General features: G+C 39.4%; 1 protein-coding gene across 1 annotated transcript; it reads right to left on the bottom strand.

The window, feature by feature from the left end:
* Positions 1-150: 150 nt before the first annotated feature.
* NOX1 (NADPH oxidase 1) lies at positions 151-26,264 on the bottom strand. Its single transcript, XM_060087173.1, is given in 15 exon segments — positions 151-336; positions 4,810-4,852; positions 4,855-4,921; positions 5,117-5,263; positions 5,688-5,854; positions 6,070-6,299; positions 7,026-7,120; positions 18,774-18,906; positions 18,993-19,174; positions 19,278-19,423; positions 19,763-19,850; positions 20,093-20,200; positions 23,059-23,090; positions 23,093-23,153; positions 26,220-26,264. Coding segments are annotated over 15 exon segments (1,671 nt in total). The 3' UTR covers positions 151-209.
* Positions 26,265-27,455: the final 1,191 nt, after the last annotated feature.

Below are 27,455 nucleotides of genomic sequence, written 5' to 3'. Positions count from 1 at the left end.
GGCTTTGCAATTATTGTGACTCCTGAAGTTCTTAGGTCCATGAAGCTCAGTGATGACGAAGTTGAGTCCAATCAAAAAAGAATACTAGGGAGTCAAGGCTTGAAAGAAACATGTTATTGTCCTTAAGTGGCTGCCCAAACCTGACCAGACCAAGTAAATTGTTGAAGATACAGAAGCTAAATGCAGATTACCATCCTTATTCTTATATTTCAGAAATTTTCATTGTTGAAGTAGAATTGAACCTTCCTAGGATCCAGGCTGGAGTACTGATGACAGCATTTGCGCGGGCTCTTTGCCAAAGTCTGAGGACCACATAGGAAGACTCCCACCGCCGACCTGCAAGAATAGAATGGTAGCCAGAGTTAGAATGCAGCAAAGGCTGCTGACAGTGTTTGTGGGAATGGTTTCTGCCTCTGCTAGGCCTCTACTACTCCCAACAACCTTACATAAAAATTCAGTTATTGACTTTTTCATGTTCTTCATGTTCGTCTTCTCACCTTTTCTGCTTGCAAGCCCCAAATATGCTCCCAACCCTTAACCCTCTCAGCACTCAGCCTTGCCAATTCTATTGAGCACAGACACTCAGGAGATGGAGTGCAGTGCACTGATGAAGTACTAGACTCGAGCCAGGCTGTCTAGGTTCCAATCCCTGTTCTGACCTTTGTCCCAGCTGTGTGACTTTAGGCAAGTTTCTTAACTTCTCTGTGTTTCAATATTCCTCCCTGTAAAATGGGATAAAAATAGTATCCACCTCACAGGGTTGTTTGAAGGTTTAAACAAAAATAACATATGTAAAGCAATTAGAAAAATGCCTGGCACATAGCAAGTGCATATGTTAGCTGCCATTAAATCCATCCAGTGTTTTCTCACACTGAAGAGGTGGTGATTCTTATTGCCAAGGATAATCTTTCTAACTAGGCTCTCTGGGTCTCACCCTGTCCTTCCTTCCTCATACCTTCCTCTCCCCTCTTTTTTACTTGAGACATAATTCACATGACTTAACATTCACATTTTTAGAGTGTGCAGGTAGTGCTTTTTAGTATAACCGCAAAGTTGTACAACCATCACCACTATCTAATCCGAGAACATTTCCATCTTCCCAAAAAGGAAGCCCATACACATTAGCAGCCACTCCCCATTTCCTCCCAACTGCCCCCACTCCCTGGCCTAGACAATCAAGTATACTTTCTGTCTCTAGATTTGCCTATTCTGAACATTTCATATAAATGGAATCATACAATATGTGGCCTTTTGTGTCTGGTTTCTTGCACTTAGCATACTGTTTTCAAGGTTCCTCCATGTTGTAGCATGTAATATACTTCATTCCTTTTTACGGCTGAATAATATTCCTTTGTGTGAATATACCACGTTTTGTTTATCCATTCATCTGTTGATGGACACTTGGGTTGTTACCACTTTTTGGCTATTTTACATACATACAAGTTTTTGTGTGGACATGTTTTCATTTCTCTTGGGTATGTACTTAGGAGTGAAATTGCTGGGTCATGTGGTGACTCTATGTTTAACATTTTGAGGAAATGCCAGAGTTTTCCTAAAGTGCTGCACTTTTTCACATTCCCATAAGCAACGTGGGAGGAACTTGCCTACAATTTCCCCATTTCCTCACCAACCCTTGTTATTGCCCTTTTATTATGGGCATCCTAGCCCTGTCTCCCCTTTTGTATGTTTATTTTATTCCTATCTACTGGCTCCTGATCTGTCTATAAATATGCTTAGATCATCCTTAAACTAAATAAGCATTTCCTGGACCCTGCCACTCCTCCAACCCTGTTGACAATACTCCTCTAATGTTTCCTCCCTTGGCTTCTGTGATACTGCTTCTACACATTCTCCTACTTCTTCCCTGGCTCATCTTTCTCCCTTCCCACATATTGTATGCATTCCTTAATACAACTTCAACTATGATCAACCCGACACAATAATTAACATAATCTCTTTTGTTTATATGCTGTTTTACAGTTTACAGAACATTTTTTATATATTGTCTTGCTTATTATTCACGACAGTCCTGCAAGTGAGTAGAGCAGGTGCTTACTAATATAAACACACATGTTACATATGAGGAATCTGAAGATCAGAGGGCTTTGTAGCTCAAGGTCCCAGAACTAGAAAGTGTCAGAACTAGCAGTAGGACCCAGGATCATCTGAATCTGAGTCACTAAGTGTTCTCTCCACTGCCTTTCTGAAGCCTTTCCTGATCACCCCATATGGGCATAGACTTTTCCTCCATGTCCATGTATGTACCTGCTTCATGGAGTGCATCATTCTGCTTGAGTTGATTATATGCATCTCTTGTTAAAATGTGTGCTCCTTGAAGGCAAGAACCATATCCTGTTTTTCTTTCAACCTCCAAATCTTTTAGAATAGTGTGTGCTGTACCCTATAGAAGGTAACCAATAATGTTTGTGGAATTGAACTGATCTTCACCTGCCAACTTGTTCCCAGGATTTATCTAATATGATCAGCTTAATCTTCCCATTGGAATGGCTGATTTTATGGCTGATTTTCATGCTCTAGCATGTCTCAGAACCCCTCAGAAAACTGAGGTCAGGTCATCAGTTAACTAGTTAATACACTCCAAACCCTTGTTACTTTAAGTAGAGGTCATTAAGGCCCAAAACAATGCATTTTTTAAAATGTAATTGTAGTTGACTTTTATAATATTGTGTTAGTTTCAGGTGTACAGCTTCAGATTCTTTTCCATTATAGGTTATTACTTCCCTGTGGTATATGGTACAATCCTTGTTATCTGTTTTATATATAGTGGTGTGTATCTGTTAATTCAATACTCCCAATTTATCCCTCCCCCTCCCCTTCCCCCTTTGGTAACCATAAGTTTGTTTTCTATGTCTGTGACTCCGTTTCTGTTTTGTAAATAAGTTCATTTGTACCATTTTTTTAGATTCCACATATAAGTGATATTATATAATATTTGTCTTTGTCTGACTTACTTCACTTAGTACGATAATCTCTAGGTCCATCCATGTTGCTGCAAATGACATTATCTGAGTGGTATTCCTTTTTTTTTGAAAGAAATTTATTATTTTTTACTTATTTATTTTATTATTTATTTTTTGGCTGTGTCAGGTCTTGGTTGCGGCATGCGGGATCTTCGTTGTGGCTTGCGGGATCCTCCACTGCGGCGCGTGGGGGCTCCTCATTGCCATGCTCAGGTTGTGGCCCACGTGCTCAGTAGTTTCAGCACGCGGGCTTAGTTGCCCCGCGGCATGTGGGATCCCAGTTCCGCAACCAGGGATTGAACCCACGTCCCCTGCATTGGAAGGTGGATTCCTAACCACTGGACCACCAGGGAAGTCCCTGAGTAGTATTCCATTTGTGTGTGTGTGTGTGTGTGTGTGTGTGTGTGTGTGTGTGTGTGTGTGTGACATCCTCTTTATCTATTCATCTGTCAATGGACATTTAGGTTGCTTCCATGTAAATAATGCTGCTATGAACGTTAGGGTGCATGTATATTTTCGAATTAGAGTTTTCTCTGGATATGTGCCCAGGAGTGGGATTGCTGGATCATATGGTAACTCTATTTTTAGTTTTTTAAAGAAACCTCCATACTGTTTTCCATAGTGGCTGCACCAATTGACATTCCCACCAACACTGTAGGAGGGGTCCCTTTTCTCCACACCCTCTCCAGCATGTACTACTTGTAGACTTTTTGATGATGGCCATTCTGACTGGTGTGAGGTGAAACTTCATTGTAGTTTTGATATGCATGTCTCTAACAATTAGTGATGTTGAACATCTTTTCATGTGCCTGGTGGCCATCTGTATGTCTTCTCTGGAGAAATGTCTGTTTAGGTCTTCTGCCCATTTTTTGATAGGGTTTTTTTTTTATATTGAGTGGTATGAGCTCTCTGTATATTTTGAAAAGTAAGCCCTCGTCAGCTGCATTGCTTGCAAATATTTTCTCCCAGTCTGTAGGTTGTCTTTTCATTTTGTTTATGGTTTCCTTTACTGTGCAAAAGCTTTTAAGTTTGATTAGGTCCCATTTGTTTATTTTTGCTTTTATTTCTTTTGCCTTGGGAGACTGATCTAAGAAAATATTACTACAGTTTATGTCTGAGAATGTTTTGCCTAGGTTCTCTTCTAGTTTTATGGTGTCATGTCTTATATTTAAGTCTTTAAGCCATTTTGAGTTTATTTTTGTGTATAGTGTGAGGGAGTGTTCTGACTTTATTGATTTACATGAGGCTGTCCAGCTTTCCCAACACCACTTGCTGAAAAGACTGTCTTATCTCCATTGTATATTCTTGCTTACTTTATTGAAGATTAATTGGCTGTAAGTGTGTGGGTTTATTTCTGGGCTCTCTATTCTGTTCAATTGATCTATATATCTGCTTTTGTGCCAGTACCAAGCTGTTTTGATTACCGCAGCTTTGTAGTATTATCTAAAGTCTGGGAGGGTTATGCCTCCAGCTTTGTTCTTTTTTCTTAGAATTGCTTTAGCCCAAAACAGTGCATTTGAATTGTTCCTGTTCTCTATTTTGTTTGGTAATACAACCAGAACTGAGTCTCTTTGCCTCACTATTTGAATGCATGCGGGGACAACAATGTCTTCTCATCAATTACAAGATCAAGACCCTTATTTCGCTGAAACGCCACAGGAAATTTCCTCACTTTTAAGCAAGAATCTAAGATTGGTGCAAATAGTTTTGGCCCCAGAGATCTTTCCCAAGGGTGTTCAACATGCTGTAATACTTTTCCTAAACCTAAATCTGCAAAATCAATCAGTTCTGCAAAATCAATTCTGTAACTAGAGGAGAATACACTTACTTGGGGTGGGTGGTAGCTATTGTAGAAAACTCATTGTCCCAAAGGAGGTTTTCTGTTTCAGACCTGTCAGGTTATCAGTGGCCTTGTCAAAGCTTAATGCCGCATGACCAGCCTGGAGTCAGAGAAATAGGAAGTTAGAAAAAGCAGGTCCTGATAGCTGCCTCTTCCTTCAGCCACTTTTAAACTTGGCTGTGAAGGTGAGAACAGGTAGGAAATCATAAGAAATGATTAGTTCTAATCAGCATGCATTATATTTTGTCTGACATTCATCTTGCATCTTGGGAATTAGTCTGTTGTTTGAACTCACAAAGTTGCAGTCACATCCGGTGAGGAAGAGACCGTAGTTTAGGAAACCCACTTTGTCTAATTCCTCCATCTCCTGTTCCAGGGAAACCAATAGGTCATTGAACCAAGCAAACACACCTGTCTCCCTGTAGATCCAGTAGAAATAGATCTGGAATCAGCAAAAGAGAATATAGCCTTATTAAGTGCCCTTTACAATGTGCACTATGGTGACATGATTATGTACGTATGCACTATATTTGTTGATCCAGTCTAAGAGTGACCTGAAAAAATCACCTCTACAGTACAGCAGACCTCAGGTGGCATTAATGTCCAGAGTCCTAACAACTTCCATTATGGAAAGAGAACTCCAACGTCAGCTTTAGTTCAAAGTGATTGTAAACTCCAATTGAAAATGAAGACCCAGTTCTTATGGTAAGTCTGTAGAAGCGGATGCCTTGGCAGGGAGAAGTGATCACTCACTCTCATAACTCCAGGGAGGGGTTACTCTCTTACCAGTTTTAAAGAGCTTAGCCCATGAAAGCAATGGACCTATCAGGCCCAGACCAGATGAAAAGTGGTATTCGGGAGCATACCGTTTGTGTTTTGAGGTTGTCATCTGCATTCCAGAATTTGTACGAGATGGATTTCAAGATGGAAGCAAAGGGGGTGACCCCAATTCCTGCTCCGACCAACACAGCCACTTCATACTGGAAGACATCCTCACTGACAGTGCCAAAGGGACCATCCACCTTGATCCTGGCAGAAGGCAAAAAACAAAGGGCAAGTGAAGTCTCACCTCCACCCACAACCTCAAAAATACCCCCAGAGGCAGAGCTGTTCCACAGCTGATTGCTACCTGTTTATTTTAATCATACTCCATTGTACCAGACTTAAGTTTCGGTGAGGAATTGCTTTCTCTTTTCTGCTTGTCTGCTTTCTGGTCTGGGTCTTTGCTGCTCTTAAGGACCTAGCTGGGAACTGGTGAATTCTGTTGTTCAAAAGCCCTTATGAGATTTTCTGTCCAGTCCCCCACTGCTCAGATATGAATGGAAAAGAAGTCTTCCTCTGGAGCAGAGGTCAGGGTAAAGGGATGCCACTCCAGGTAAGAGATTCAGGGGCAATTAACAAAAATATACTGTCCCACTTCCATGCTGAAGCCATGCTTGTGCATCTGCAATTCCAAAACTTTGGATGGGTACATGACCCATCCTATGAATAAAGCACAGAGGCCAAAGGAGGCAAATTCAAATGGCGACAGGAGCAGGCAGATAAGGTAAATAAGTAAAGCTGGAGAGCTGGTGATGGCCGTAAATTGCGAACACAAGTCTTTTCTAAAGGGGGCAGCAGTTACCAAGTCCAGACAATGGTCGCACTACGTAGCCCAGACTCAGCATTATCAGGTTGCCTGATTCTTCAAGAGAAGCCAGAAATGCCACTTTTAAAAATTGAAGCATGGTTGATTTACAATATTGTGTTAGTTTCAGGTGTACAGCATAGTGATTCAGTTATTACTTTCAGATTATATTCCATTATAGGTTATTGCAAGATATTGAATATAAATTCCCTGTGCTGTAACTGGGTAGGCTGGAAAAGCAACAAGAAATGCCATGTTTTTAAATGTGAAAGCCTCCATCCAGATTTCTAAATGTTAGCAACCAATTTGACTTTCTGAACAATCAGGGTGTGTGACAAACAAAATATGTCCGTGGGCTAGATACGGCGCAGACTGCCTGTTTGCAGCTTCTGACATAGACCCATGCTGATGATTTCTGCCAAACCTCTCTTTCCAGCTCTGTCCAGCTCTGGAGGAACTCAAATATATTGCCCTCAAATTCTCTTTTATTCCTGTCAAGGTGACAATGTGGCAATCTATTTCTATAATCAGGAAGAACACAACTCTTAGCAGAGCAAGAAGAAAGTGCATATTCTTTACCTTGGTCATCACAACCTTCTGCTGGGAGTGATAAAATCAGAGGATCCTTTCAAAGATGTAAATAATGACTGGTGTAAGGATCCACTTCCAAGACTGCACACAGAGACAATAAAAGGTGAGGTTACACATTAATCTCTTTACGATTTGTTTGTGTAGCAGTTCATTCCTTCAATAAATATTTACTGAGTTCTCTGACGTGTATCATTATTAAGCCGCTAATTTCACCAAAGCTTGAAGACGGAAATGGAAAGGAGTAATCCACAATGGTTTTGTTTGCTAATCTGTTACTCATAAAACAGATCATTTCCTGAAATTTTACAGGTCTCACCAGGAAGCAAGAGAAAAGCACAGAAATAAAATACATGGTAATTATATATATTCTTAAATTATATTTAAAGTTTAATTTTAAGAATCTAAGACTATCTTCCAGGACAACTTGTCCAATCTGAAAAACCAACAGAGAAAGTAGATGTGAAATAGCAGCAGATGATTAAAAACAAAACAAAAAAAGGGAAAGTGTGTGGCTGACACTATTGGTAACAGTAATATATAAAACTTGGTATTTATCCATCACCTCTTTTTTCAGGTGCTCAAAACATCTAACATAGTAAAACACTTTTTATCTTGTCTACTTTTTTTTAAAGCAGTCTCTCTATCCCTGAGATCTTCTCAAAGGCAGCAGTTTGCTTCTATATGCACGGGAGCTACTAAAAATGTATTTCCTAGCAGTGCTAAGTCATGTTCTTTTTTGCCCAACTGCTCAATCACAATACATTGGAACTGTGTGGAATGAGGTTTCTTATGCTGTTTCAGGCAAGATACTTTCTTGGGTATCTCTGGGGAGGAAAGGGGCAGAGACGGGGCCAGTAAATCAGAGAGTGGGTATAATACAATTTGATGCTACTTCTTATTTGGAAAAAAATCCCCAGCTGAATTCAGAAGACATGAAAAAAATATATTTAAGAAGTGGCTAGGACTTCCCTGGTGGTCCAGTGGTTTGGACTCCATGCTTCCAGTGCAGGGGGCACGGGTTTGATCCCTGTCGGGGAAGTTCCGCATGCTGTGGGGTGTGGCCAAAAATAAACTAAAAAAAAATAAAGTGGCTAATCACCAACGTGGGAAAAAAATGTTAGCTTTGAAAGTAATCAGAGAAAATGAATATTAAAACAAAATAGCATTTTAGCATCTCAAATTGGAAAGCAGTTTCAAACAATAATGCCCACCATTAAGTGGGATGCAGGGAAATAGACACATTCACATGTGCACCTGGGAGAAGTACAAATAAGTAGCATCTTCCCAGAGAGCAACTTGGCAAAACATCTCAACAGCCTTGAAAGCATTCCTTCTCTTTGACACAGGAATTTTACTTCTAGGAAATGGAGCATAAAATAATAATTAAGGTGTGCACAAAGTATATGAGTATGGTCATGACCCCTTATTTACTAAGAAGAAAATTACAAAAATGGCATATCGGACTCCTCTGGTGGCACAGTGGCTAAGAATCCACCTGCCAGTGCAGGGGACACGGGTTCGAGCCCTGATCTGGGACCATCCCACATGCCATGGAGCAACTAAGCCCATGCACCACAACTACTCAGCCTGCGCTCTAGAGCCCGCGAGCCACAACTACTGACCCCGTGTGCCACAACTACGGAAGCCCACGCGCCTAGAGCCTGTGCTCTGCAGCAAGAGAAGCCACAGCAGTGAGAAGCCTGTGCACCGCAACGAAAAGTAGCTGCTACTCGACGCCACTAGAGAAAGCCCACGTGCAGCAACAAAGACCCAACGCAGCCATAAATAAATAATTTTATTAAAAAAGAAAAAAAGTGGCATATCATACAGACTTTTTTTTGGCTAATACCAAACTGTCTTTTCTAATTTTTATAAATTTTTTTGTATTGAGATATAATTGACATATAACATATTATTTTCAGGTGTACAACATAATGATTCAGTATTTGTATATATTGCAAAATGATCACCACAATAATTCTAGTTAACCTTTCTCGCCATGCATGGTTACAAAAAAATTTTTTTTCTTGTGATGAGAAATTTTAAGATCTACTTTGTTGGCACCTTTCAAATATGCAGTAGAGTATTATTAATTATAGTCCCCATGCTGTACATTAGATCCTCAGGACATTTTATAACTGGAAGTTTGTACCTTTTCACTACCTTCACCCATTTCACCTACACCCCAACCCCTACTTCTGGTAACCACCAATCTGTTCTCTGTATCTATGAGCTTTTTTTTTTTTTTTAGAGTCCATATATAAGTGAGATCATACAGTATTTGTCTTTTTCTGTCTGACGTATTTCACTTAGCATAATACCTTCAAGGTCATTAAAAATGATCATGTAGAAAAAAATGACAAAATGGTATAACATATGGCATTTTTAAAACAAATTCTTCAGGGACTTCCATGGTTGTCCAGTGGTTAGGACTCCACATGCCCAATGCAGGGGCCATGGATTCAGTCACTGGTCGGGATTGAAGATCCCTCATGCTGTGTGGTGCAGCAAAAAAAAAAAAAAAGTTTCAGTAGAATACTTGACAATATAGGAAAGGATCCATGATATAGACTAAAGGAAAAAAGTTATTACTTCTAGGTGATAAAATTCTGCGAAATTTTAATTTTCTTCTAAATATTTTTCTGTGTTTTCCAAACTTTCTACAATAAGCATGTATTATTTTTATAATTTTTAAATGGGGAGAATGTGGAGAGAGTATTTTTGTGTGTGTTTCTGGAAGAAACAAACCAATACATTCAAACAAATGGCAAAACCGGTATTCTCTCCCTTGTGGTATTACATGACTATTCAAAGCAACCCCTGAGTTCTAGGTATACCTCTGAATAGGCCAACTATACCTTTATCTCAGGTAATAGATGGGAAAGGGATAGAAGCTGATGTGCAAGGTAAGACAGGGGATTAACTGCCTTAGCTAGTAAGGGACTAGTCAAGCGTTATAACTTCTTGTCTTTAAGGACCTCTTACTGGTCAAATAATATAAAAGGTGTCCGGTCATAGCCTACAAGTTCCACTGACTTTAGAAATGAAATGCGCTATTAACATATATCAGGTATGTCCTTTAAAAATTATTTTTAAAATAGGTAATACACGTATATGTCACAAAATTCAAAAGTACAAAAGGGTATACAATAAAAAGTAAATCTCCCTTCCACGGCTCCCCTCAGCTCTCCAAGGCAGTCAATATTATTATTTTGTGAATCCTTTTGGAGAATATGCATTTAAATGATAATATTACAGTAAGTACAAATGGTAGCAGAGCATACATACTGCCCTGACTTTTTTTCATTTAACATCTTAGAGACTGGCCCATATGCATATCTAGAAAGCTACCTTTTTATTTTCAATGGTTACAGAGTATGCCATTGTAGGAAAGTCCCGTAATTTAACTAGTCCCCTATTGATGGGCACTTATTTCCAATCTTTTGTTCTACCAAGCAATGCTACAATGAATAACCTAATACATGTAATTTAACACATTTGCAAGCATATTTTAGATGCTCACCAGCAATGCTTGAGAGCATTACCAACACAGCACATGAGCAAACTCTTTGATCTTTGCTAATCTGTTAGGTTTATTACAGTGATCACTGTGTTCATATCTTCTACATATTTTTTTTAAATCAGGTTGTTAGGCTTTTTCTTATTGATTTCTATATTTGTATATTAGGAAATTAATTCATGGTCTGTGAACTGTAAATACTTTTCCTACTCAGTAATTTGTTACCTGTCTTTATTTATGATGGATTTTTTTGCCATAAAAAAATATATATGTATGGATGAATGGAGAGAGAGAGGGAGAGAATAAATAAATTTGAATAAAAATATGTATTTTCTTTCCTTTTCTGGCTTCGAGCTTTTTTTTTTTTTTTTTCGGGTATGCGGGCCTCTCACTGACGTGGCCTCTCCCATTGCGGAGCACAGGCTCCGGACGCGCATGCTCAGCGGCCACGGCTCATGGGCCCAGCTGCTCTGCGGCATGTGGGATCTTCCCGGACTGGGGCACGAACCCGTGTCCCCTGCATCGGCAGGCGGACTCTTAACCACTGCGCCACCAGGGAAGCCCGAGGCTTTGAGCTTTTTAAAAATATTATTTAGAATATTTTTACTAACACTCTAGTATTAGAAAAAAAATTCCCATGTGGTCTTAGGGTGCTTTTATGATTTCTTTCATTTTTTTCAACATTTAAATCCTTGATACATGCATCCTTGACCATATTTTACTGTAAAGTGTGGAATAAAGAGACAGCTTTTTTTCCTAGATGTCTATCCTATTATTGTAAAGAAAAGTATTGAATAATGTATCTTTTTTCCCCAACTGATTTGAAATGTCAACTTTAGGGGATTTTCTTTCTTTCTTTCTTTCTTTCTTTCTTTCTTTCTTTCTTTCTTTCTTTCTTTTTCTTTCTTTCTTTCTTTCTTTTTCTTTCTTTCTTTTTCTTTCCTTCTTTCTTTCTTTCCTTCTTTCTTTCTTTCTTTATTTTTTTAAAAATTAATTAATCTTTGGCTGTGTTGGGTCTTCATTGCTGTGCGTGGGCTTTCTCTAGTTGCAGCAAGCGGGGGCTACTCTTAGTTGTGGTGTGTGGGCTTTTCATTGTGGTGGCTCCTCTTGTTGCAGAACACGGGCTCTAGGCACGCGGGCATCAGTAGTTGTGGCACGTGGGCTCAGTAGTTGTGGTGCATGGGCTTAGTTGCTCTGTGGCATGTGGGATCTTCCCGGACCAGGGCTTGAACCCGTGTCCCCTGCATTGGCAAGTGGATTCTTAACCACTGCACCACCAAGGAAGTCACAGGGGGTTTTCAAAAAATATTTTTCTCTTTCAACATGAGGACAGAGCTATTGCTCTTAATTCTGCATATGATTTAAAGACTTTAATCATCCTCAGAGCACTTTAAGACACCACAAATCAACCTTTCCCTTCCATTTCTTCCTCAATCTAACATATTTTATGAACAAGCAAAGGTAAAGCGTAATATCCATGGTACTTACCTTGAGGCACACCTTAAGTTCCCTGGAATCCAGTTTATTGATCATCCACTATCTAACAATAATTTCCAGGCATGTTCTTACAATACCAAAGAAAGCCAACTTCAAGAATGGTTTAAAAAATATATTGAGGGGGCTTCCCGTGTGGCCTCTGCCAATGACATGGCAAAATAGGGTACTAAGCTCCCCAAGCCTCAGGTTCCCCATCCAGGAGCTGAGGAGAGGACCTTCCTTCAGAGGCTTCTTGTTGGTATTTTATGAAATCACAAGGCAGCAGGCTGTGGCCAAGATGGTGGAGTAGGAAAACCCTGAGCTTGCCTCCTCCCACATGCACACAAACATTACAAATATTTACAGAGCAACTATCTATGAGAATGACCTGAAGACCAGCAGAAAACATTTTCCACAACTAAAAATATAAAGAACCAAAACGAGATGGCTAAGAGGGGTGGAGTTGTGTTATAGTCAAGACCCATACGCCCAGGTGGGTGACCCACAAACGGGAGGATGATTACAATTGCAGAGGTTCTCCTCAAGAAGGGAGGGATCTGAGGCCCACATTGGGCTCCCCAGCCTGGGGTTTTGCACGAGCCCCTGAAATTTTGACTTTGAAGGCCACTGGGGCTTACTTTTGGGAGGCCCAGAGGGCTGTGAGAAATAGAGTCTCCACTCTTAAAGGGTGTATACAAAATCTCACATGCTCTAGGACCCAGGGCAGAAACAGTCGTTTGAAAGGAGCCTGGGTCAGACCACCTGCTGATCTTGGAGAGCCTCCTGGAGAGGCAGGAGGTCATTGGAGCCCAACCTGTGGGATATAGATACGGGTGGCAACCATTTGGGGGAGCTCGTTCTACCACTAGAACACTGGTGTCGGCAAGTGCCATTTTGGAGTCCTCCCTCTAGCCTATTAGTGCTGGGAGCTTACCCACCCACCAGTGGGCTGGCATTGGAGTCCCCCCAGCTGCAAAGACAGTCACACTGGGACATGGTCCCACCCAACAGCAAGCTGGCACCAGCCCTAGGACCCCCAGACTATGAAGGCAGCCACACAGGGACCCAGCCACCCAGCAGGTTGGCAGCCACTACAAGAGGCAGGGCCTGGCAGCCAATGTGGCCAGAGGCCAGTCATGCTTACCAGTATGCCCATAGTAGTCAGCCTCATCACAACAGAAGAGCCCATGCAGCTCACATTGGTGGCACCCATACAGCATATAGCTCTGGTGATCAGAGGGGAGTGTGCTACTGGGCCCCATAGGATGTCTCCTACATAAGGCCACTTCTCCAAGATCGGGAAATGTAACTGACCTATCTAATACATAGAAATAAACAGACAATTAGGCAAAATGGGGAGACAGAGGAATATCTTCCAGACAAATGAACAAGACAAAACCCCAGAAGAACTAGGCAAAGTGGAGATAAGTAATCTACCTGATAAAGAGTTCAAGGTAATGATCACAAAGATGCTCAACACACTCAGGAAAATAAAAAATGAACACTGAGAAGTTTTAACAAAGAGTTAGAAAATATAAAGTAGAACCAAAGAGAGCTGAAATAAAATAATTGAAATAAAAAATACACCAGAAGGAATCAACAGTAGATTAGATGATACAGAGGAACAGATCAGCACACTGGAAGACAGAGTAATGGAAATCACTGAAGCTAAACAGAAAAAAGAATTTTAAAAAATGAGGAGAAAAAAATGATATAAGTCTATATTGACCTGAAAAGATGCTCAAGATATATGGTTTTCTTGAAAATCAGGAATCAAACAAGTACTACAGAATTGTTCCATTATTAAAAACAACAAAAAACTAGATACATATGTCTGAATATGTATGTATATTAAAAAGCCTATAAGAATAAAAAAATGAGGAGAGCTTAAGAGACTTCTGGGGCCACATCAAGCATGCTAACATTTGCAATATAGGGGTCTCAGAGAAGGAGAGAGAGAGAAAGGGGCAGAGAAGTTATCTGAAGAAATAATAGCTGAAAACTTCCCTAACCTGGGGAAGGAAGCAGACATCCAGGTCCAGGAGGCACAGAGAGTCCCAAACAACATGAACTCAAAGACGTCCACACCAAGACACATTATAATTAACATGACAAAATTAAAGATAAAGAGAGAATCTTAAAAGAGGAAAGGAACTAGTTATGTACAAGGGAACTTCCATAAAACTAGCAGCTAACTTTTCAGCAAAAACTTTGCAGGCCAGAAGGAAGTGGCACTATATATTCAAAGTGATGAAATGAAAAAAACCTACAACCAAGAATACTCTACCTGACAAGGCTATCATTCAGATTTGAAGAAGAGATAAAGAGTTTTACAGTCATGCAAAAGCTAAACGAGCTTAGCACCAGTAAAGATCAGAGTGGAAACAAATGAAATAGAGACTGAAGAAAAATCAATGAAACTGAGAGCTGGTTCTTTGAACAGATAAACAAAACTGATAAACCTTTAACCACACCCATCAAGAAAAAAAGAGTGGGCCTAAGTAAATGAAATCAGAAATGAAAGAAGAAAAGTTACAACTGACACCATAGAAATATAAAAGATCATAAGAGATTACTACAAAAAATTATTATATGCTAATAAAATGGACAATCTAGAAGAAATGGATAAATTCCTAGAAACATACAATCTCCCAGGACTGAATGAGGAAGAAATAGAAAATATGAACAGACTGATTACCAGTAATGAAATTGAATCAGTAATAAAAAAGAAACCTCAAAACAAACAAAAGTCTAGGACCAGATGGCTTCATAGGTGAATTCTACTAAACACCTGAAGAAGAGTTAGCACCTACCCTTCTCAAATTATTCCAAAAAATCACAGAAGAAGGAACAATTCTGAATGCATTCTGTAAGGCCAGCATCACCCTAATACCAAAACAAGGCACCACAAAAACAGAAAGCTACAGGCCAATATCACTGATAAACATAGATGCAAAAATCTTCAACAAAATACTAGCAAACAGAATCCAACAACACATTAAAAGGATCATACACCATGGTCAAGTGGGACTCATCCCAGGGATGCAAGAATGGTTCAATATCTGCAAATCAATCAATGTGATACACCACATTAACAAATTGAAGAATAAAAATTATATGATTATCTCAATAGATGCAAAAAAGCTTTTGATAAAATTCAACATCCATTTATGATAAAAACTCTTAACAAAATGTGTATAGAGGGAACATGCCTCAACAAAATAAATGCCATATATGACAAATCTACAGCCAGCATCATACTCACTGGTGAAAGCCTTAAAGTATTTTCTCTAAGATCGGGAACAAGATGAGGATGCCCACTCTCGCCACTTTTATTCAACATAGTATTGGAATTGTTAGCCACAGCAGACAAGAGAAATAAATAAAAGGTATCCAAATTGAAAAGAAAGAAGTAAAGCTGTCACTGTTTGTAGATGACATAATAATATACATAGAAAACTCTAAAGACACCACCAAAAAACTATTAGAGCTAATAAATTAATTGAGTAAAGTTTCAGGGTATGAAATTAATATACAGAAATCTGTTGTGTTTCCATACACTAAAAATGAACTATCAGAGAGAGAAATGAAGAAACAATCCCATTTACAATGGCATCAAAAAGAATAAAACACCTAGGAATAAATCTAAACAAAGAGGTATAAAAACCTATACTTAGAAAACTATAAGACATTGATGAAAGAAATTCAAGAGGACACGATACATGGGAAGATATACTGTGCTTATGGATTGGAAGAATTATTATTGCTAAAAAGACCATACTACCCAAGGCAATCTACAGATTCAATGCAATCCCTACCAAAATACTAATGGCATTTTTTGCAGAACTAGAACAAATAGTTCTAAAATATGTATGGAAACACAAAAGACCCTGGATAACCAAAACAGTCTTGAAAAAGAAGAACAAAGCTAGAGCTCCCAGGTTTCAAACTACACTACAAAGCTACAGTAATCAAAATCCCTACCAAAATACTAACGGTATTTTTTGCAGAACTAGAAAAAGTAATTCTAAAATATGTATGGAAACACAAAAGACCCTGGACAACCAAAACAGTCTTGAGAAAGAAGAACAAAGCTAGAGCTCCCAGGTTTCAAACTACACTATAAAGCTACAGTAATCAAAAAAGTATGATACTTACTTATTTTAAACGTATAGCTACTGTTTGGGGAGATGGGAAATGTTACACCAGGGGAGACAGTCCCTGCCCGTCCCCGACCATCTAGAATCCGGCGAGAGGAGGCAGGGGATCCTCATCCTTCCTGCTCTCGGCCAAGTTCATCGGTTACTTGAAAGCCTAGGCGGAGAGCCCTTGGTGTAGCCAGGTTCGGGAAGCGAGGGCAGCGCGGGATTCCGCTTCCAGTGAGCCGCGTCCTCCCCGCGGGAGGTGCATGGAAGGGACACCAGGAGTCCGGACACAGCCGCCCCCAGGAACCTAGCATTTAACGTGACGCCTCCCGCCCGCGCCCGCACCCCCAGCCTCGCTGCACACCCTTCTCGGTCTCAGGTCCAAGTGCGCCTTTCCGCCAACAGAGCCTTACTACACGAATGGAATTCCAGCCTCCAGGAGGCCAGCAAAAAAGAAAAAAGAAAAGAAAGATTTTCAGGGAAGATAATATTAATGAAAAGCTGGCCTTTCCTTTTCTCTCAGCAAGCGCGAGCTCTGCCTGCGTCCTGACCCGCCTGGGAAAGGGGAGGCCCGGCAGCCGCAGGCAGGCACTCCCAAAAAAAAAAAAAAAAAAAAAAAAAGTATGATACTGGCATGAAAGCAGACACATAGGTCAATGGAGCATAATAGAGAGCCCAGAAATATACCCACGCTTAGATGGTCAATTAATCTATGACAGAGGAGGCAAGATCATACAATGGGGAAAAGATAGCCTCTCCAATAAATGGTGTTGGGAAAACCAGACAGCTACAGGGAAAAGAATCAAATTGGACTACTCTCTTACACTATAAATAAAAATAAACTCGAAATGAATTAAAGACTTCAATGTAAGACCTGAAACCATAAAATTCCTAGTAGAAAACAGGCAGTATGCTCTTTGACATCAGTCTTAGCAATATTTTTTTGATATGTCTCCTCAGGCAAGGGAAACAAAAGCAAAAATAAACTAATAGGACTATATCAAATAAGAAGCTTTTGCACAATGAAGGGAACTATCAACAAAACGAAAAGACAGCCTACTGAATGGGAGAAGATATTTGCAAATGATATATCCAATAAAGGGTTAATATCCAAAATATACAAAGAACTCATATAACTCAACATCAAACAAACAACCCAATTAAAAAATGGACAGAGGACCTGAATAGACATTTTTCAAAAAAAGACATACAGATGGCCAGCAGACACATGAAATGATGCACAATATCACTAAATCATCAGAGAAATGCAAATCAAAACCAAAATGAGATATCACCTTACACTTTTCAGAATGGCTATTATAAAAAAGACAACAAATAAGTGTTGGTGAGAATGTGGAGAAAAGGGAATCCTGTGCACTGTTGGAGGGAGTGTAAATTGGTGCAGCCATTATGTAAAACAGTATGGCAGTTCCTCAAAAAATTAAAAATAGAACTATCATAGGAGCTAGCAATTCCACTTCTGGGTACAGCTGACCCTTGAACAACACGAGTTTGAACTGCACATGTCCATTTATATGCAGAGTTTTTCAATAAATACATACTATAATACTACAAGATCTGTGGTTCGTTGAGTCTGCTGATGCCAAAACGTGGATACAAAGGCCAGCTGTAAAGTTATACACAGATGTTTGTCTTCCCAGGATTGTCACTCCTAACCCCTGAGTTGTTCAAGTGTCAACTGTATTTTTCCAAAGTAAACAAAAACACTAATTTGAAAAGATATATGCATCCCTATGTCCATTGCATCATTATTTACAATAACCAAGATATGGAAGCAACCAAGTGTCCATTGATAGATGAATGGATAAAGAAAATGTGACATATATATATATAATGGAATATTATATATGTACATACATAATAGAATATTACTCAGCCATAAAATAGAATGAAATCTTGCCATTTGCAACAACATGGACAGATCCTGAGGGTATTATGCGAAGTGCAATAAGTCAGAAAAAGACAAATACCTTACGATTTCACTTACATGTGGAATCTAAAAAACAAAACAATGAATAAACATAACAAAACAGAAAGAGACTCGTAGATACAGAGAAGAGACTGGTGGTGTCAGAGGGGAGATGGAGGGGGGCAATGAGTGAAATAGGTGAGAGAGATTAAAAGGTACAAACTTTCAGTTATAAAATAAGTCAAAGGGTTGTAATGTACAGCATGGGGAATATAGTCAATAATATTTTAATAAATTTGTATGGTGACAGATGGTAATGTATTATGGTGATCATTTTGTAATATATAAAAATACCAAATCACTCTGTTGTACACTTGAAACCAATATAATATTGTAAGTCAATTATACTTCAATTTTTAAAAAAAGAAAAAAAGTTGAACTCAGAAACAGAAAGTAGTAAGGGGCTGGAAGGTGGGGGAAATGGGGAGATGCTGGTCAAAGGGTACAAGCCTTCAGTCAGAAGATGAATAACGTATAGCATATGTCCTCCATAGAAGCCAGCACCAGGCTGAGCTAATAATGGTTATCATAAGAAGAGTAATAATAAGAATAATACCAATAACAGCTCCTAACAAGAATCTACTATCCTTGTCCTGGTCTTACCTCAGCGGGGAGCCCTTCAAATTGGGGAGGCTTGCAGTGGGAGTCAGGATCATTCCACTTCTCAGAAAACTCTGCACACTTGTGAGGATGATTCTCATCCATGTTCTTTTCTGTTTGATCCTGGACAAGTCCACTGAGACAGACAAAAAGACAATATGTGGCAAAGAATTACACAAGGTCAGGAACTGGGGCATGAAAATGGGAGTTTGAGGACCTTACCCAAGGCCATGAATCCCTAAGCCAATGAAGTACATGATAAAAATATGGTGTGTATACCAGAAGACCTCAGAATAACTCCTCCAGATAAATTCCATAGCTAAAGTCACCATGAGAACCAGAACTATTGTGATAATCACTCCAGTGACACCAGCAATGTGGGTGAATGTCACATACTCCATTGTCTATGAAAGTAGAAATTTCAGCCTGACACAATGTCCACCAGGGACACCATGCCTTTCCTGCTCATGACCAGATTCCAGATGCTTTGCCCTTGAGTCAACTCACCGTGTTTGAGGACTCGATGGGATTTAGCCAAGAATCTTTCTCCTGATGAGATAGGTTGGAGAGAATGGAAGCAAGGGATCCATCTGTGGCCTGTCGGCTTCTGCTATATCGTTCAAAGTTAAACAGATGTGTGGTGATGTGAATAGCTAAATGAAAAGATGGAAAGGAATGTGAGAGTTGTCTCAGAAACATCATGGCAGGCATGCCCCACTAGAAGAGGAGGATCCTATATATAGTGCCAAGCAGAATGGTGAGTCCACAGAAGGTGCCCAATAATGATTACAGAGAGAATCAAGATCTTTTTTATACTCACTCTGTCCCCAAAGGAATAGAATGTAAATTCCATTGAAAGCAGGTTTAGAATAGTGCCTGGCAAATAGTACCAAGTGTTCAATAAATATATTTTGAATGTTTATATGCGTGGATGTATGAAACTAGATTCTGAATGTCCAGGAGCCTGCAGTTTCATCGTTTGCCCCAGTTACCTGTGTGTAGGCAGATTATATATGCCACCAGCTTGTGGAAGGTGAGGTTGTGATCCAGTTGCTTTCCCAGGGTGCACCTACAAAGCGACAAATGTAAAATAATCAAGATCGGGTGTATCCAGGCAGCTTTATGAAATTCGCTAACCCATAACCAACATGTCTTACATAGAGTGTGCCAATACACACCCACTCTTGCTCACCCCCTTGGTTACCAAAGGAGACCTCTGGCTTCCATTCCTAGGGGCTTGGTGTTGAGCTGTCCTACTGAGATGTCAAGAGTCTCTTGTCTTTAATGTGAAAGTTGACCTACAACTGGCTGGGACTCAGTGAGCAGGTGCCTCTCAGGAAGGACAGCAAATTTCGACACACAGGAAGCAGGATCAGCATGCTGTTAAAATGCTAGCTGCAAGCAGAGGCTTGGGCCCAGGCCAATGCGGACTAGAACAGAGGAGAGAAGAAACCATTAGCTGCTTCATCTCCTCATCTTGCAGGTGAGCATGGGCCCAGCCCGAGACCTGGACAATCAGTCCAAAATCTCTGTTCACAAATGACAGAAAATTTGCTGAACTTAACATTGAATTGAGAAATCCTCATGACAGTGGTTTGGAAATGTTTGACTATATATTTATCAATATGAAAGAGAACAAGACTTAATGTTAACAAATAAATTCTATGAATGTAATACTTTACAAGGGTTTTTGCTTAATACACTCAATTATGATTTTAGTTTGTCACTCGTAAAACAATCTTGAAGATCATATATATTTTATTTGCACTTTAAATAAAGCTTAGATATTTTGAGTTATAATTACAGACGGTAACTATTTTTCTTCTTTTGTATATTTTCTAATGTTGCAATTATAAGCATGTAATAATCATGTAATAAAATAATAATCATGTAATAAAAACAATAAAAAATTAACCATTTATATTTAAGATCTCTTTAATAATTAAATAAAACAGGCAAAACGAATGAACCCCTCAGAGCAAAACTTTTAAACTTAGGTAGAGATTTGAGAAGGGAGAACTTCTAAGAACAAAATTTCAAACTGATTTCCTTGGGTGGCCAGGCAGCATACATCAAAATCAATCTGATCCAACAGTAGAAGCTGCTAGAAAAGGAGACAAGGAATCAGTGCTTCAGAGAAGTATTGAGCCCAGAAATAGGCTTGATTAGGTATAGGCTAGACAGTATATGTTCAACTCTGTGGTAGCTAATTCCGACTTCTCTCCTCAGCTGTACAACTGGTCTCTGAGTCAGCTCCTTGGGATTGCAGACAATGGAGTGTGACAATTTCACAGCAACAGTGAAGGTGGTGGCAGCAGCCAGGCAATTTTTGTTCACTTCAGCTGACTGGTCAGCCTTACATATGTGCCTGTCAGTGACTTGCTAAAAGAATATGAGATAGAGTTAAAAATTTCTTGGCCTTTTTCTAATTATCTTTTCGGCACAAAAATTATTTTTCCATACAACCTAAACCCGGGACAACGTGACATTGGTTTAATAAGCCAGGTCAAGATGTGCCTACCATCCATAATGGCTTACAATGTCAGGCAGTGCAGTGAACATGAGCTGCCCTACTGTTTTCCATTTCTGACTCTTCCACGTGACCTGTGTTTTCTCCCTCTGCTGAGTCACACTCCAACTGTTTTGGTAGAGACGGCCTGTTCTATTTCTGAGTAACTTTTCTCTGCTCATCTCAAAGATCCTGCATTTCCACATTGGTTCCCACTGCTTGCTTATTTGAGTCACAGAGGTTCCTTAAAGCTAAAATTGACAAGTGAATTGAAGAACATAGGACTACAATTTCACAGCTCCATATTCTGTGGAGGCTATCTGTATGGGATGAATTCTTTTTTTTATAACACATCTTTATTGGAGTATAATTGCTTTACAATATTGTGTTAGTTTCTGCTTTATAACAAAGTGAATCAGCTATACGTATATATATACCCCATATCTACTCCCTCTTGCATCTCCCTCCCACATTCCCTAACCCACCCCTCTAGGTGGTCACAAAGCACCCAGCTGATCTCCCTGTGCTATGCGGCTGCTTCCCACTAGCTATCTATTTTACATTTGGTAGTGTATATATGTCCATGCCACTCTCTCACTTTGTTCCAGCTTACCCTTCCCCCTCCCCATGTCCTCAAGTCAATTCTCTACATCTGTGTCTTTATTCCTATCCTGCCCCTAGGTTCTTCAGAACCCTTTTTTTTAGATTCCATATATATGTGTTAGCATGCAGTATTTGCCTTTCTTTTTCTGACTTACTTCACTTAGTATGATAATCTGTAGGTCCATCCATGTTGCTGCAAATGGCATTATTTCATTCTTTTTTATGGCTGAGTAATATTCCATTGTATATGTGCCACATCTTCTTTATCCATTCATCTGTTGATGGACACCTAGGTTGCTTCCATGTCCTGGCTATTGTAAACAGAGCTGCAATGAACATTGTGGTACATGTCTTTTTGAATTATGGTTTTCTCAGGGTATATGCCCAGTAGTGGGATTGCTGGGTCGTATGGTAGCTCTATTTTTAGCTTTTAAGGAATCTCCATACACCAACGTGCCATACCCACCCCCACCCTTCTTCTTCTGTCCTTGATCTGCTCCTTCCCCAGCCTTCTCCAACCTGTTACTCTGACCTGACCCCACCTTTTATACAGGCCTTGAATTGGGCAACACCACCCACTTCACAAAACCCCCCACCCCAAGTATCCTTCTTGCTTGATAGGTATTTTTCTGTGAGATCAGTCCACAGCGGTGGTTTTTAACTTGTTCGTTTATTTGTTTTCAACCAAACTCTTTCTTAAAATCATAAGCAGGAATCCATAAGACAGATAAAGGCTGCTTTGGTTGAAGTAGAGACACTGCCCAGTTAGCCTTCCCCTCACACCCTGTAGGGATACCTGAATTTCTGTGGAAACCAGTTTGAAAATTGCTCAATATTTCTTTACTGTGTATTTTCATTATTGGGTCTGGGGAGTGTGCCCTGGATAGGGCTGTCAGATTTAATGAACAAAAATACAGATGCCCAGCCAAATTTGAACTTCAGATTTTTAAAAAATGAATAATTTTCTAATATGCCCCTGTCTCATGCAATATGTAGAATAACTTATACCCCCCAAAATATTTGTTATTTTTCTGGAATTCAAATTTACCTGGGCATCCTGTACTTTTTTTCTGGCAACTCTAACTCTAGGAGAAATGAGGGCATTGGGTCTCAAAGAAGCCAGCGTCAGAGATAAGAAAAAACAGAGATTCCCCACATCACAACTGTGATACTCACCCCCAGGATTTGTCTTGTGTAGTAGTACTTGTTGCCTTCTCAAATGACAGGAAGGCATGCACAAACAGGAAAACATTCAGCCCCAACCAAGCAGCCTAGAGGAAGAAAAATTAAGCAAGGGATAAAGTGAAATTGGGGTAAGGGAAAGAGTAGATAAGGGGTAGAAAATAGTGTTACCATTTGGTTATTTTGTGTTTATCTGTTTTCATTTTGGGGGTGGTGGGTGTGCCACGCAGCATGTGGGATCTTAGTTCCCCGATCAGGGATAGAACCCTTGTCCCCTGCAGTGGAAGGGCAGAGTCCTAATCACTGGACCACCAGGGAATTCCCATATCTGTTTTCATTTTAAATGAGTCAACTTACTCTCAGAGTCAGTTAGGACTTCAAGACATGCATTAGATGCTAATGACCAGGGTCAGCAAATCAAGGCTCATAGACCAAATCTATCTCACCACCCGTTTTGTACAGCCTACAAGCTAAGAATGGTTTTTATATTTTGTTGTTTTCACATTTTTAAATGGCTGGAAAAAATCAAAAGAAGAATATATTTCATGACACGTGAAAATTATATGAAATTCAAATTTCAGTATCTATAAATACAGTGGTATTGGAACTTAGCCACACCTACTTATTTCTGTATTGTTTATAAATGCTTTTGTGATTCAATGGAAGTGTTGAGTAGTTGTGACATAGAACATATGGACTGCAAAGCCCAAAATATGTACTACCTAGCTCTTTACAGAAAACATTTGCCAACTTCTGGATTGGAGTGTTCAAACTATTGCACCTAAAAGGTGGCAATACGTGAATAAATGGATTTCTAAAGAAATAGAAAATAAATTTAACATCTGTGACAATACCCATCTGAAGGGACTAAACCATTCCAGATGGGCCTGCCTCTTTAATACACTTTCCTGACATACACTTCCCTGTTTTTAGATTGTGATTCTTTTTTCAAACTAACCTATCATTGCTTTGGACTCATTTGAGCTCTTAAGACTTCTTTTGTCTGTCCCAAGATCTGTCTCTACATTGGCAAAGAGGGAAATTTGGAACCTACCATTCATTGCCTTGGAGAACAACCAGGTGGGCTTTAGCCCAAGCTTGAAGTTGCTAGTCTGTAATTGATCAGGACTCTAGGGCACTGGGATGCCTCTGATATATATCCATGGCCCCAGGATGGTCCAGAACCATCTCAGCCCCACAGGTAGAGGGCCTTTAGCCTAGAACATGGCCCATTCAGATTCCCTAGATCTGGACCACTCACACAACCCTGGCATCATAACATAGTGATTCGAAGTGTGATATTGGAGTCAAACTCCTTGGGCTCAAATTCTAGCTCCAACACTTTCTAGCTCTGTAATCTTAGATCTGTGATTTAACTTTTCTGAACCTTAATTTCTTCACCTATAAAATGAGGACAATAACTATATCTACCCCACAGAAATGCTGTGAGGCTTACATGAAATAATGTATGTGAAGTGATTAATACAGTTCTTGGTGCATAGTAGAAGCTCAATAAATTCTGCCTGTGTCATCACCAGACTGGCTTTACCAATCAATTTCTTCCTGCATTCTTTGTCCACACACCCTTTCCAGAGTTGTGTGTTTTCCAGAGATCATTTGACCTTAATGGAAAAAAAGAGGTGAAAGCCACAGATACTTCAAGAGTTCAGAAGACAAAGGAGAGAAGCTTATTTAGAGAGAGTAGAAATATTTCAGAATCTGAGAGGGACATAGACAAAGACCTCTGTGTCAGCTCATCATCAACTCTAGGTAAGATGAATGATGAAATACAGTGACATCTGAGAGTAAGGAATTCCATTCCCCACCTTGACTATAATTTCCTCCACTATGAATGGAAAAGAAAGAATAGAAGACCTGGCAGGAAGAGTAAAAATATTTTGGGGGTAATTTATTTTTCATTAAAAAAATAGTTCAAAGGAGTGTATGTCAGAGATAACAAGAAGTCTGAGCCTGCCAGTGGGATTGGTGCAAGGTGAAAAATCAAAGCTAGTTACATCATCATCACCACCAGGGGTGATGAACTCTCCAAGCAAAACCTAAGAGAGGGATAAAAAATGCAGAGGATTTTAGAGCTAGAAACACACTTATATCTAATCTAGTTTTCATTAATCCCCTCCCCACACACATACACACACAGGTGACCTGAAGGCTAGAGAGGATAAATAATTTGATCAAGGTCACTCAATTAATAGCATAACTGAAACTAGAGTTCAGTTAGAGAGTGCATTAGAAGGGGATTGTGCATATGTGGTGTGGTAAAGGCATTCTGGCTTGAACCTTGGGGAGCTAGATTTGAGTGATGGCTCTGCAATCAATTCACTGTGTGACGTCTAGGTCTTATTTTCTCTTATAAAATCAAAGAGTTGGTTTGGTTCTGCACTACACAAAGCTGTAGCCACTAAGCACATGTGGCTACTAAGCACATGAAATATACCTAGTTTTAATTGAGATGTTCTGTAAGTATAAAATACACATCAGATTTCAAAGACTTAGTAAAAATAAAAGAATATAAATTATCTCATTAATATTTTCATATTGATTACAGGTTGAAAGGATAACTTTTTGATATATTGGGTTAAATAAGATATATTACTGGACATTAATTTCACCTATTTCTTACCTTTTTCAATTGTCTAGGTATTAGACAATTTTAAAATTACATATGTGATGTTACATTATATTTCTAGTGGACAGCACTGGACCATAATCTCTAAGATCACTTCTATCTCAAATATTCAATTTTATTATTTCTTGATGTGAGCAATATAAGAAGAATGGAGAGAAATGAATGCTCCATGGCACTAGTTAGAAGTGAAATGGAAGAGAAAAAGAGAAGACAAAAAATGAAAACAGACTGAAATTCCAAATATTTGTGGTTTATATTTTTGTCTCTTTACCAATCAATTTCTGGAGTTGGACTTTTTTCCTTTTCTAAAATGCTGAAATATATCATACACAGAAAAGTATATAAAACATATATATGTAATCCTAGAGTTGGACCTTTCAGCTGATAACTGGCCTTGATGAGCTCAATAGTGGCATGGGATCTTTCCCTTTCAAGTAACGTCACAAATATTAACAAGCATAATGTCTCCTTACTCTAAGAGTAATTATTAGAAAGTGAAACCACTTACCAGTAACAAAACTGAGAACCAATGGTTATCCACCCAGTTTCCCATTGTCAAATGGTGGTTTGTAGCCTCTGTAGGCAGCAGGGAAGATTCAGCAACTTGGATTCTGGAGAGATTCTTCAGGGTTGGCACCTCTGTCCAGCTCAGGGACTGTGAATCTTTAAGATGTGAAAGATGCACACCTACTCACAAAGCTTTCAGGAATGAATAAATGTACTCTGCCTTCCTCCTCTGGTCAGAACTATGTTATCAGCTTTGGTAGACCAGCCCTACCTATAAGTAGCACAGGTGTTTTCCCTAGTGGGGTTTTATCCCTTCAGGAAATAACAATCTTCTTGGGTGAGAATGTTCTCTCCCGTCAACTTATCAACATGATTTAATGTGAGGCATTGTCTTCCTTGATAAGACATTCGCTAACGTTTCTCATAAGGAAGATTTTAGGCTGAGGCTATAAACAGATGATCTCAGGAAAAGCAGGGCAGAACGCATGCAGGTTAAGAAAGCTGCTTTAAGGTGGGCTTTCAGAAGAGCTGCTGTAGCTGCCTGCTGCAATTTGGACCTCAGCCTGGCTAGCTCAGAAACTTTGTTTACCAGTTCTCCTGGAAGATGATCTGGCTCTGGAGAGCGCTTGACTGGTTGGAAGGACAAGTGAAAAGAATGGCCACATAGAATAAAAGAAAATTTAGCAGGTACAAATGAACATCTTGGTTCAAAAAAAACAGAGGCAAAGTATTTCAAACGAGAGAGGTGACTGTCTTCTAGTATGATGGGTTAGCTAGAATTGTGTGTTCAGTTCTGGGCACTGATATTTTTCCTTTTCTAAAATGATGAAATATACACAGAAGAATGTATAAAACATATATATGTAATTTAAAAAATAATTTTAAGGAATGAATATCTATGTATTCAGTACCCAGGTTTAAAAAATTGAATATTTACTTCCAGTATCTTAAAGTCCTCTGTGTGTCTCTCTGTGATCACGATTTCCCTTCTTCCCCAGTCTCTCCCCCATCAGATGTAACTACTATCCTGAAATTTGGAGTAATCATTGCCCTGTTTTTCTCTACAGTTTTACTAACTAAATGCATTCCTAAACAACATATTGTTTAGTTTTTCCTGTTTTTGAACCTCTAAATAAATGGAATCTAACTGTTTGTCTGTATATAAGCTCCTGTGATTTGCTTCTTTCACTCAACATTGTTTCTCTGAGATTCATACATGTTGGCACATGTAATTCCC

This window comes from Mesoplodon densirostris, chromosome X (genome assembly GCF_025265405.1).
Source record: "Mesoplodon densirostris isolate mMesDen1 chromosome X, mMesDen1 primary haplotype, whole genome shotgun sequence".
Classification (NCBI taxonomy): Eukaryota; Metazoa; Chordata; class Mammalia; order Artiodactyla; family Ziphiidae; genus Mesoplodon; species Mesoplodon densirostris.
This window is presented reverse-complemented; position numbering and strand designations above follow the sequence as displayed.